The following is a 9,698-nucleotide window of genomic DNA, read 5'->3' on the forward strand; positions in this document are numbered from 1 at the left end:
GTGTTGAAAAATAAAAACAGTTTCGACCATGAAATCTGAATGGCTGAATTGCCAATTCCCAGCAGATTGTAGTAGTGTAAGGTAAACTCGCAGATACTGCACTATAGTCCAAAAACTATCAATATTTTACAGTTATGGTAAATGATAACAACAAAGTCGTTGTAGTATAGTGGTAAGTATTCCCGCCTGTCACGCGGGTGACCCGGGTTCGATCCCCGGCAACGGCGTATTATCTTTTTGGCTTTGGGCCGTTTTTATGTCTCAAAGCCCATGTATGTGACCCATGCCCAATAATTCGAAAAGTTCAGGAACATCCCACGAATAAATGTTAAGCGAGTTTCTTCAAATCCAACAGAAAATCTTAGGCTAGCCTCGTCTCAACTCGTACAAAGTGTCACGAGTCTACAATGAAAACGAACATGCATGAGCCTTTTATTTTTGCTACTTTACTCATTTTCGACATCTAAACGTGAAATATAAACAAGCAGTGTTGTGCTATTTTCGTTTGTTTCAAGTGATAATGTTTATATGTGCAGAAAATAAGATGGTTTTGTTTTAAATACTCAAATTATTCAATACTTTTAAATTATACATAATAGGAGAAGAGGATTTCTACACCACGTACGTTATTACAGTTTCTGTTTGCGCATCGCTGGGAAAAAAATGAGTGATACATCCTATGAGTATAGGAAAGGGGTTTGTTTAGAGAGTTATGAACTTAGCCTTATTTTTCATTTCTTGGCAAACAAAAAAAACCTTATTTTTCATTACATTGTTTGCATTCACATGTTGAAGCCATATTAAACATTCTTATTGCAAGTTGATTTTGATATTGTCGGAGTTGCATCAACATAAGTTTGTAGTATTCAAACGAGATTGAATGTACATGGTGGAATAGTGAGAGTTTTTTACAAAAGAAAAAAAAATAGTGAGAGTTGTCTGAAGAGTAAATACAGAAAAAACGGATTTTGGAGTGGCTGGGACAAACACGACGTGTTTTTTTTTCTGTTAGTAATATAAAGTAGTGTACAGTACAACTTGGATAAATGTCCCAAAGATAATGTTAACCAAAAAAAATATCTTGAAGAAAGACGTACCTGTCCTCATAACCTAAAGTAATTGTTAAACGTGTAGCCGGGTCTAAGGTTGAATGCGTCATAATAACACATTTTAAACCAAATCTGGTTATCAACTTATCAATTTGTTTTGCCAAAAAAAAAAAAGCTTATCAAACTGTAGATATGGTTTTCTCTTTAATTAATTAACCCGAACAATCACTAGATTTCAGATAACTTTTAAAATTAATAAAAAAAATCAAATTTAGCAAGAGAAATAAAAATCGAACCGTCCCTATTGACTCATGTGTAGAGAGTTAATTGGGCAGTGAAGGAAGCAAGGGAAGATAGATAAACCTCAGCTCTTCCTCCATCGCTCTCTCTCTCGTCGCGTTTCACGTCTTGGGGCTGTTCTCCGGCGGCTGATCCCGTCGCTTCCTGTAGATCTAATCGAAGAAGTGAACAATTTCGTTGTAGATTTGATTCCTCCCAATCGTCCTAGGGTTTGTCCCTCCTTGATCTGTTGTTTACTGTGTTATCGTCCTCGTATGTCTTTGTGTTAGGGTTTGTGTATTGCTCATGAACTGGGGTGAATCTAATTGTTTCAGATGTAATTGTTTTTTCAATTTTGTAGGGTTAGGTTTTAAGATACTGAGGATTGATCTTTGTTTAACTCAGTAATTGCATGGTTAATCCAATGTTTTTTTTTTGTTTTAAGTTGACATGCTAAAGTTCACTATTTTTGGATTTAGGAATGTAGAGTTTCTTTATTGGTATGGGTGGTTTCTCAATTTGGAAACTTTAGCTAATGTGTTTGATGTAACCCAGGTGCATTCATTTAACTACTTTGACAAAAGGAAAATGTCCAATTACGAAGGGGATGCTCCGGCTGAGTACATGGAAGACGTAGATGATGAGATGGAAGATGTGGGAGATGATATGGATGAGGAGTTCCGTGCCGATGATGATGATGACGATCTCGCTGCTTCTGATTCTGACGTCGAGGAATTTGACTACTCCGTATGTTTGTTGGTTAATCTAATTTGTTGTCTCTATGCTCCCTTTTTAACTCTTCTTTCCCTAACTTATGCTTTCGTGTTTCAGAATAATAAAATAGCTGATACCTCGGCAGAGCAAGCTCGGAAAGGGAAAGATATCCAGGGGATTCCTTGGGATAGGCTTAGTATTTCTAGAGAGAAATACAGACAAACTAGGTTAGAGCAGTATAAGAACTATGAAAACGTCCCCAACTCCGGTGAATCATCAGAAAAAGTATAGACTTGTTATCCTCTGATCCTCCGTTGCTTGTGAAGAGTTAAGGTTTGCACAGATACTTAATGTGTCATTGTATTTTCTTTTTCAGGTTTGCAAGGTCACACAGAAAGGGGGAAAATTCTATGAATTTTGGCGGAATTCAAGATCTATCAAATCTACTATACTTCATTTCCAGGTTCTTTTTCTTTTATATTGAGAGTTCTTTAGCCTATTTGGACTAGTTGATTGTTTTTGACATGGTACTTGAGGACATAACATTTATCTAATACTAACAAAATCTCCATTTGATCAAGAATCTTTTTGGGTTTCACAGTTGAGGAATTTGGTGTGGGCAACTTCCAAGCACGACGTGTATCTTATGTCAAACTTCCTGCTGACACATTATTCTTCTCTAACTTCCGGAAAGAAGGAAGTTCTCAACGTCCGCGGTCATGTTGCACCATCTGAGGTTAGTTCTTTTCCCGAATGTAAAGTTCAAACATACTTGTGTAAACTATAGTAGAATAATTTGATTCTGAGTTGCTTTTTTGTTTCTTGTTTGGTGCACTCAGAAACATCCTGGGAGTTTGCTGGAAGGTTTTACGCAGACTCAAGTGAGTACACTTGCAGTGAAAGACGACTTTCTAGTTGCTGGTGGATTTCAAGGGGAACTTATTTGCAAAGTAAGACTATATTTTCGATTTAAGGATTAGTCTTACTTAGTACGGGTATTCTCGTTGACGAGCCACATTTGTTTCCACTTGCCACATTGGTTCAGCATCTTGATAGACCTGGCGTCAGCTTTTGCTCTCGTACCACTTATGATGATAATGCTATTACCAATGCTATTGAGATCTACAACAAATCCAGGTATTTGCTCGTCTTTTGCTTGAGGGTCCAGATAAAATTGTTGGAGTCATTGCTTCTAACGGCGTTTTTTGTCTTCTTCATACAGTGGCGCCCTTCATTTTACTGCCTCGAATAATGACTGTGGAGTTAGAGATTTTGACATGGAGAGATACCAGCTTGTCAAGCATTTTCGTTTTCCTTGGCCAGTGAATGTAAAGTCCTTGCTTCTTTCATGGTTTTACTTGTGTTTTAGCGTAAATCTGATCTTATCAAATCCAAGTAATATTAGTACAGGTGAACTGAATCATCTAACAAAATGTGTTCTTTTGTTTTCCATTTGTTGGTACAGCACGCATCTTTGAGTCCTAATGGTAAATTACTGGCTATTGTCGGGGACAATCCGGAGGGCCTTATAGTTGACCCCAACACCGGAAAGGTACTTATTTGCGTGACCATGGAATCAAGTGTGTAAATTAGTCTCAGATGCTTGGTCACAGCATGTGATTTGTAATGTCCAAATCTTTGGAATGTCCTCTACAGACGCTGGAAACACTATCAGGACATGTGGACTATTCCTTTGCCTCGGCGTGGCATCCTGACGGATTCACTTTCTCTACTGGAAACCAGGACAAGACCTGCCGTGTATGGGATATCCGTAACCTATCTCAATCCGTCGCTGTCTTGAAGGGTAACCTTGGAGCGATCCGGTCAATTCGCTACACATCCGATGGGAAATACATGGCTACGGCTGAACCAGCCGACTTTGTCCATGTCTATGACGTCTCAAAGGGTTATGAAAGAGAACAGGAAATCGACTTCTTCGGGGAGATCTCTGGAATATCGTTCAGCCCTGACACAGAGGCGCTCTTCATTGGAGTATGGGACCGCACTTACGGTAGCTTACTTGAGTATCATCGGCGCAGGAACTATTCCTATCTCGATTCGTTTCTTTAAGCGAGAAGATATACACAACCCGTTCAACAAATAAAAAAGAGCTCGTACAGCAACCGGTGAACACAATAGAAGCACCATAAACGTGTTGTGCAAGTGCTAGTAGTTAGTGTCTTTTGTGTACTTTACCGGCTCATGTGTTGTATACTTATGTCTGGTCTTCTAAAGCTTCAAACTCGTTCAAGATGTGTACAGAAAGAGCTAGCTCTGTGGTGGGACAGACTAGTACTTGGTTATGGTGCTGAAGCTGGACCCTGGTTCTCTGTTTGGTGGCTTGTGTGTCTTTTCTCTTCTTTGTATTTGTGATTGTTGTAGGAATTCGAGTGTTAAAAGATACTTTTGAGTTGGTTCTGAGTTTAGAATGTGGGAGATGCTTTAACTAAACTATGTTATTTCTTGCTCGTTTCAATTCGATCAATTCGATCGTAGCCTTAATAATAACAGTACTAAGTTATTATCTCTAGCTAGTAAATAGCGATAATGGAATGAATGTATATGCTAGTAAATAGCGATAATGGAATGAATGTATATTTTGACATTGTTTCTTGTAGTATATGCTCTGAATTCTTAACTGGAAATCTGGGTAAATAAAAATGTTTGGTAACACAACATGAACGGTGAAGTCTAGGGACTGTTTTCAAGTTGGTATAACTAATCGTGAAGCAGGAGAGCCCTGGAGGAGCAATAGCCGAAGTATGAAGACGAGCAAGATCAACTGTGTCAAGAAATAGAAACTGGACTTGCATGCTTTCCCCAACATGTTTCCACGGTTTGGTTCAGAATCTTCAGCCAGAGAATGTACCTTGTTCGGTTGTTCTTTCAGTACTTGTAGTGATGAACTCAGAGATCTTGTGAGTACCAAGTGATGGATTTCAGCTTCGATCTTTCTCTGGAAAATGACTTCAAGTTCAGATTCAATTTTTGAATATTCAAGTTCTTGGATCCTGGCTTCCTTTGCATCGAGATCAGCTCTAGCATCCTCGAGTTTGTGTTGGAGATGTTTTACCTTCTGCTTCAAGATCAGTGCCTGTGATCCTGAGGATGTTGACTTCTCTTCTCTACAAGTTTCCTTACCGAGCTCCTGGAAATTTTTAAGCTCTGCACATGTTTCACCCCCAGAGTTAGTTTAGATATATCATATAATAAGTGTCCTTTAGGACAATGCAACACTGGAAACTATGGTCTTGTGTGCATACCTTTCCAAAGAGCGTCATGCAGAGCTGCAAGATGCTTGATAGAATCTGCAATTTGATCCTTGTCTGCCCAATAATTGTTGTTTTTCTTACTCTCCTTATCTTCATCTTGTTCTCCGTTCTCGCTTCTGCTATATGTTTGGACTTCCTTCCTCTCATCGTTCTCTCCGTGGTTCTTCGCAGCAGAAACTGCACCACTCGAGAACACAAAATCACTACTTCTCAAGTCAGAATCCATGCTTGAACAAGGCTTTTGGCTTGCATTCTTGATGGTATCCCTCCAGATCTTCCCTTGGCTACCCGAAACAATCTTCTCTCCTCCTACATTCTTTGTAGCTATGGAGTTACCACTAAGCTCTTCTTCACTCTTCTCAAAACCTTGGCCTACATTAAACATAAAACCTGGACCGGTACTAAATCCGTTTGCAGCTAAACCTTGAAGATGATGATGGACCGCCATGTTCACAGACCCAACAGAGCCTTCACTACTCTGCCTAGCTTCAACGGAAGACAAGTCTACATGTTTCAAAGGAGGATTCGCCAAACCAGTCAATCCACGCTTCAGCAATTTACTACCATCATCACCAGCAGGTGTAGTAGTAGTAGTAGTAGTAGCCTCGTCCTTCACAGGACCATCTCTTTTGATCCTTCTCCATTTCTTCAAACCAAAACCTTTCCTCGTCGGAGTTTCGACCTTTAAACTATCAACGCTGTTCGATCGTTGAGGTGATCCATTTGCAGATGATCTGTGATTCACAACCTCATGATGATCAACAGGGACTGAACCACCATTGTTTTCCACAGATTCAGGGACTGAGTGATGCATTCCTAAAGCCATATAAACATATAACGTCAATTCCAGTTCAACGATCATGTACCAATCATTCAGAAACTTGCAACAACAACAACAGCAACAAAAAAACAGAGAGAAGGGAATCGAATGAAATTGGATAAAGCGGAAGAGCGTACCACTCTTTGAATAAAGAAGGCTTCTCTCCCTTTGAGAAGTTACAGAAGAAGCTAAAGAGTTTCGAGCATCAATGGTCATGCGACGACGGAGAAAGCCGCCGACATTATTGGGGAAGAGTTAAAATTATTACAGGAAGACCAAACATGGGGTCCACATGACATAAACCCACTGCGTACAGCTGGCCGACCGATCTGGATTAGACCATGTTGTCGGAATTATATACTGTAGTAAACAAATTTTATATTATGAGACTAATGGGTTGGGCCCTTTAGTACATTAGCTTTTTAGGCCTGTTAAGTAACTTTGCTTTATTGTCAAGTTTTTGTTTTGTTTGGTTCATTTTATTAAGAAATTCATCTTATCATTATTTATACTTTTTGATCCATGTTTATGTTTATTCACTTCACCTGGTACAAATTTTAAGTTTTTATGCCTTTATTTCTATTTCTGAAGATATTAAAACAAATCTGGCATATGAAGTCAACTATCATCCCTCTCGACCCAATCCATGTATAGAATATCTGTCTTCTTATCTTCTGTCTGAGATAGGTATCATGAAGGGTTATGTTTTATACCAAGGCCCATATATTACTAACTTGTTTGGGTTTGGCCCATATATTACTAACTTGTTTGGGTTTAGTTTGTGTAGTTCAGGTTTTGAGCTTAAGGATATAGAAATTGGTCACTAGATGAAGATCACTTCATGTCAGACAAATAAGATCTATCTGCTTATTTCTTCGAAGATTATGAATTAAGTTACATAAGCGTTAGAAAAAGTGAAGAACAAGAAAAAAAAGATCAATGCGTTTTTTATAAGAAGAAAAAATTACTTAAGGGATAATCATATCATATACATGTCAATTTCATGTACATACGATTAACCATATACTATTTTGAAATCAAATTGATAAAAGTAAAAATAATGAGAAAAAAAAAAAACAGGAAAGTAAATCGTGCAAATGCCTCTCATTGATCAAATGAACAGAATAATCCAAACTCTTTTGTTGCATTATTTCGCAAACGTTAACTTAGGCTCCAGCGTAAGGGTTGGCAGGTTTGGGTGTGTTCTTGACGAGACCACACTGGAGGCTTGTCTCAGGCATGTTGTATTCATCTCTAAGTGATTTCTCTGGAGACAAGATACTAGCGTAAAGCTGCTGTCCTAAGTAACGTCTCTCGGTGTTCTCAGATCGAATGTTCCACATTCCACAGTTATCAAATGTGAGCAAGATTGCTGCCCAACATTTTGGGTACACTTGGACTGTGTGTCTGCTCACCGCGTCCAAGAGGTTGTAGTTCTTTCTCTTCTCTGGGGTCCAAGTCCCTGGCTCAACACTTTATAAATACACAATTAGGTTAAAACGATAAGTTACTTGTAACGCAAGTTAGTATTTGTTTGTTTGTTTGTTTCACTTACGCAACGGCAAAGAAAGAGTAACCGTCCAAGTGCCAAGACTGAACAGTCTTCTCGTGATTCTCGAACACCACCTCAACGAAGGTACGGTGAGTGATGTTAAGAACGTTTGGCTCGATCCTGATGTTCTTGATCTCTTCTGGGGTAGGGTTATCGGTGATGATGTTGTACTTAAAGACCTTGTCGGCAATACCAAAGTACTCAGCAAGCTTCAAAGGGGTTTCGGGCTCTGTGTGGGAGACTCCGTTCAATGCGTACCTAAGCTTACCATCGACCTTGGCCTGAGTGTTCACGAGCTTTATGGTGCGTGTGATGTTGATCTTTCCATAATGGTAAGATCCCTGAGGGTTAGGCCTAGCTGCACTAGCGGTCAAGTTCCACCTGAATGATCGGAACTGGTTCAACGACCAAGCCCATCCGACAGGACCAGCAGGAAGCTGCGTAGAGGCCTGTCCTTTGCCTCCTTCGTAGCGGAGAAGACCGGTTGTTGTAACAATCTTCTTCAAGAACCTAGAGGATGCAACCATGTAGTAATCTTTAGGTTCTTGATTAGCCGTGACGATGGTACCGAAGCACTGGCCAACGTGGACGTCAAGAGAGTCGTAATCGTTTTGCAGAACGTGCGATCCTTCCATCTCAACAAGCTTCATCTTATGATTCTGAATCCTAAAGTTGAGGGATGTCTTGATACCCACGTTACAGATCCTAACCCTATAAGTCTTTCCAGGTTTCAAGGTGAAGAGCGGTGCATCGGATCCGTCGCCTTTCCCGGACTTTCCGTTGATGACAATACCGTCTGGACGACCGAGAGTACGACCACCGTCGAGGAATTTCTTTAGCTGGGTGTGGCTCTTGGTGTACCAGTCACCGATGAGGACGGTGTAGTCATCTTCTGGATCAGCATAAGGGACTGGGATGAGGAGACGGCTGTTGACACGGAGGCCACCGTATCCACCGGCGGCACGGTGCATACCGGTGGTTGGGTAGTAGAAATAGCTTCCGATCTGATCCTTAGGCTGGAAATGGTAAGTGAAGTTGGTTCCGGGCATGATCGGACACATAGTCCCTTGAGTCCCATCTTGCCAGCAATTCTTCCTGTGCTGGATCCCATTCCTAAAACGCACAAGAATAATATTATTAGGTATTCTTCCAGATGAACACATCTGATTAGTTGAACCTAGGATCCGCTTTGGCCAGAGTCTGATGAAATATTCGTCTTAATATCCAAATTTAGTTATTATAATAGCTCGGATTGTTCCCAAATCCTCAAACAAATTGTTAAATTTATTTTAAAAACGTTAATGCATAATGACTCTCTAAATCTAAAATCTGGTCTGGCCGTGGCTGGACCTCTACACATGTGAAATAAATAATATTTTGGTGAGATTGATGGTTATTACCAAGTGAGGAGGAAGGGTTCGTCAAGGTTGTTAAAGACATTGATGATAACATTGTTGTTAGATGTAGAGTTGATGTTGGGACCAGGGAACTGGCCGTTGATTAGAATGACTTGTTGTGGAACGCCTAGAGGAGAGGCGGTTCCATAGGTCACGTTCCATACATGGTGGAAGTAAGGGTCTTCAGCTCGGACCACGACCGTTGCGGCTGCGGCCAGGTAGAGGCACGCGGCCAAGATTTTAACCCCTCGCATATACAACTTTTTATGTTTTTTCCGTGGAGGGTGGTATTAGTTGGTTATTGTTGTTTGATTATGCTTTGAGGTTTGAATTTCGAGTTGTGGAAATGTTCGAGGGCATTTTTATAGGGATTGTAAGACAATATTTTCTCCTGCTTTTTCTGGTCTTCTTTGGGGTCTCCTCTCATTTCGCTATCTTTTGTCCATATTTGGCATATTGAAGGTTAACCTCTCCCTATTTTTGGTGTTTAATTTTTCTTAGTTCTTTCTTTCTATGTTTGGCTTTGGTTTCCATGCCTTTGAAACTTTTTCTGTTTTGAATTTTTTTAAAAAATTATTAGAAAGACAATCTATTAATCTTTTTTTTGGTGTAAAT

At 39.9% G+C, this 9,698-nt stretch overlaps 3 protein-coding genes and 1 non-coding gene across 4 annotated transcripts; 2 read left to right on the top strand and 2 right to left on the bottom strand.

Moving 5' to 3' along the window:
* Positions 1-155: 155 nt before the first annotated feature.
* Positions 156-227, top strand: TRNAD-GUC (transfer RNA aspartic acid (anticodon GUC)). The gene has a single exon. It is a non-coding gene; the product is annotated as a tRNA-Asp (tRNA).
* Positions 228-1,356: 1,129 nt separating this feature from the next.
* LOC108859141 (uncharacterized WD repeat-containing protein C2A9.03) lies at positions 1,357-4,566 on the top strand. The gene is made up of 10 exons (XM_018632995.2): positions 1,357-1,558; positions 1,884-2,075; positions 2,160-2,327; positions 2,419-2,505; positions 2,644-2,778; positions 2,882-2,992; positions 3,088-3,179; positions 3,265-3,370; positions 3,508-3,594; positions 3,699-4,566. The coding sequence occupies exons 2-10, from the start codon at positions 1,917-1,919 to the stop codon at positions 4,110-4,112; spliced, it is 1,359 nt and encodes a 452-aa protein (XP_018488497.1). The 5' UTR covers positions 1,357-1,558; positions 1,884-1,916; the 3' UTR covers positions 4,113-4,566.
* A 37-nt stretch (positions 4,567-4,603) lies between these two features.
* Positions 4,604-6,454, bottom strand: LOC108859140 (WPP domain-interacting protein 3). Its single transcript, XM_018632994.2, has 3 exons — positions 6,272-6,454; positions 5,306-6,130; positions 4,604-5,207 (listed from the first exon to the last, which is right to left on the bottom strand). The coding sequence occupies exons 1-3, from the start codon at positions 6,348-6,350 to the stop codon at positions 4,747-4,749; spliced, it is 1,365 nt and encodes a 454-aa protein (XP_018488496.1). The 5' UTR covers positions 6,351-6,454; the 3' UTR covers positions 4,604-4,746.
* Positions 6,455-7,098: 644 nt separating this feature from the next.
* On the bottom strand, positions 7,099-9,401 carry LOC130502723 (L-ascorbate oxidase homolog). Its single transcript, XM_056997521.1, has 3 exons — positions 9,087-9,401; positions 7,690-8,799; positions 7,099-7,607 (listed from the first exon to the last, which is right to left on the bottom strand). Exons 1-3 carry the CDS (start codon positions 9,335-9,337, stop codon positions 7,301-7,303), a joined length of 1,668 nt encoding a protein of 555 aa, XP_056853501.1. The 5' UTR covers positions 9,338-9,401; the 3' UTR covers positions 7,099-7,300.
* Positions 9,402-9,698: the final 297 nt, after the last annotated feature.

The sequence above is a fragment of the Raphanus sativus genome, unplaced genomic scaffold (genome assembly GCF_000801105.2).
Source record: "Raphanus sativus cultivar WK10039 unplaced genomic scaffold, ASM80110v3 Scaffold0680, whole genome shotgun sequence".
NCBI lineage: Eukaryota > Viridiplantae > Streptophyta > Magnoliopsida > Brassicales > Brassicaceae > Raphanus > Raphanus sativus.

Excerpts from the sequence above, each read along its gene's own strand:
- LOC108859141 (XM_018632995.2), top strand. The coding sequence starts at position 1,917 with ATGTCCAATTACGAAGGGGATGCTCCGGCTGAGTACATGGAAGACGTA. Across the intron at positions 2,506-2,643 it reads CTACTATACTTCATTTCCAG|TTGAGGAATTTGGTGTGGGC; the intron begins GTTCTTTTTCTT and ends TGGGTTTCACAG. Across the intron at positions 3,180-3,264 it reads GAGATCTACAACAAATCCAG|TGGCGCCCTTCATTTTACTG; the intron begins GTATTTGCTCGT and ends TTCTTCATACAG.
- LOC130502723 (XM_056997521.1), bottom strand. The coding sequence starts at position 9,337 with ATGCGAGGGGTTAAAATCTTGGCCGCGTGCCTCTACCTGGCCGCAGCC. Across the intron at positions 8,800-9,086 it reads GAACCCTTCCTCCTCACTTG|GAATGGGATCCAGCACAGGA; the intron begins GTAATAACCATC and ends TGTGCGTTTTAG. Across the intron at positions 7,608-7,689 it reads TACTCTTTCTTTGCCGTTGC|TGTTGAGCCAGGGACTTGGA; the intron begins GTAAGTGAAACA and ends GTATTTATAAAG.
- LOC108859140 (XM_018632994.2), bottom strand. The coding sequence starts at position 6,350 with ATGACCATTGATGCTCGAAACTCTTTAGCTTCTTCTGTAACTTCTCAA. Across the intron at positions 6,131-6,271 it reads CCTTCTTTATTCAAAGAGTG|GAATGCATCACTCAGTCCCT; the intron begins GTACGCTCTTCC and ends ATATGGCTTTAG. Across the intron at positions 5,208-5,305 it reads GCATGACGCTCTTTGGAAAG|AGCTTAAAAATTTCCAGGAG; the intron begins GTATGCACACAA and ends AAACATGTGCAG.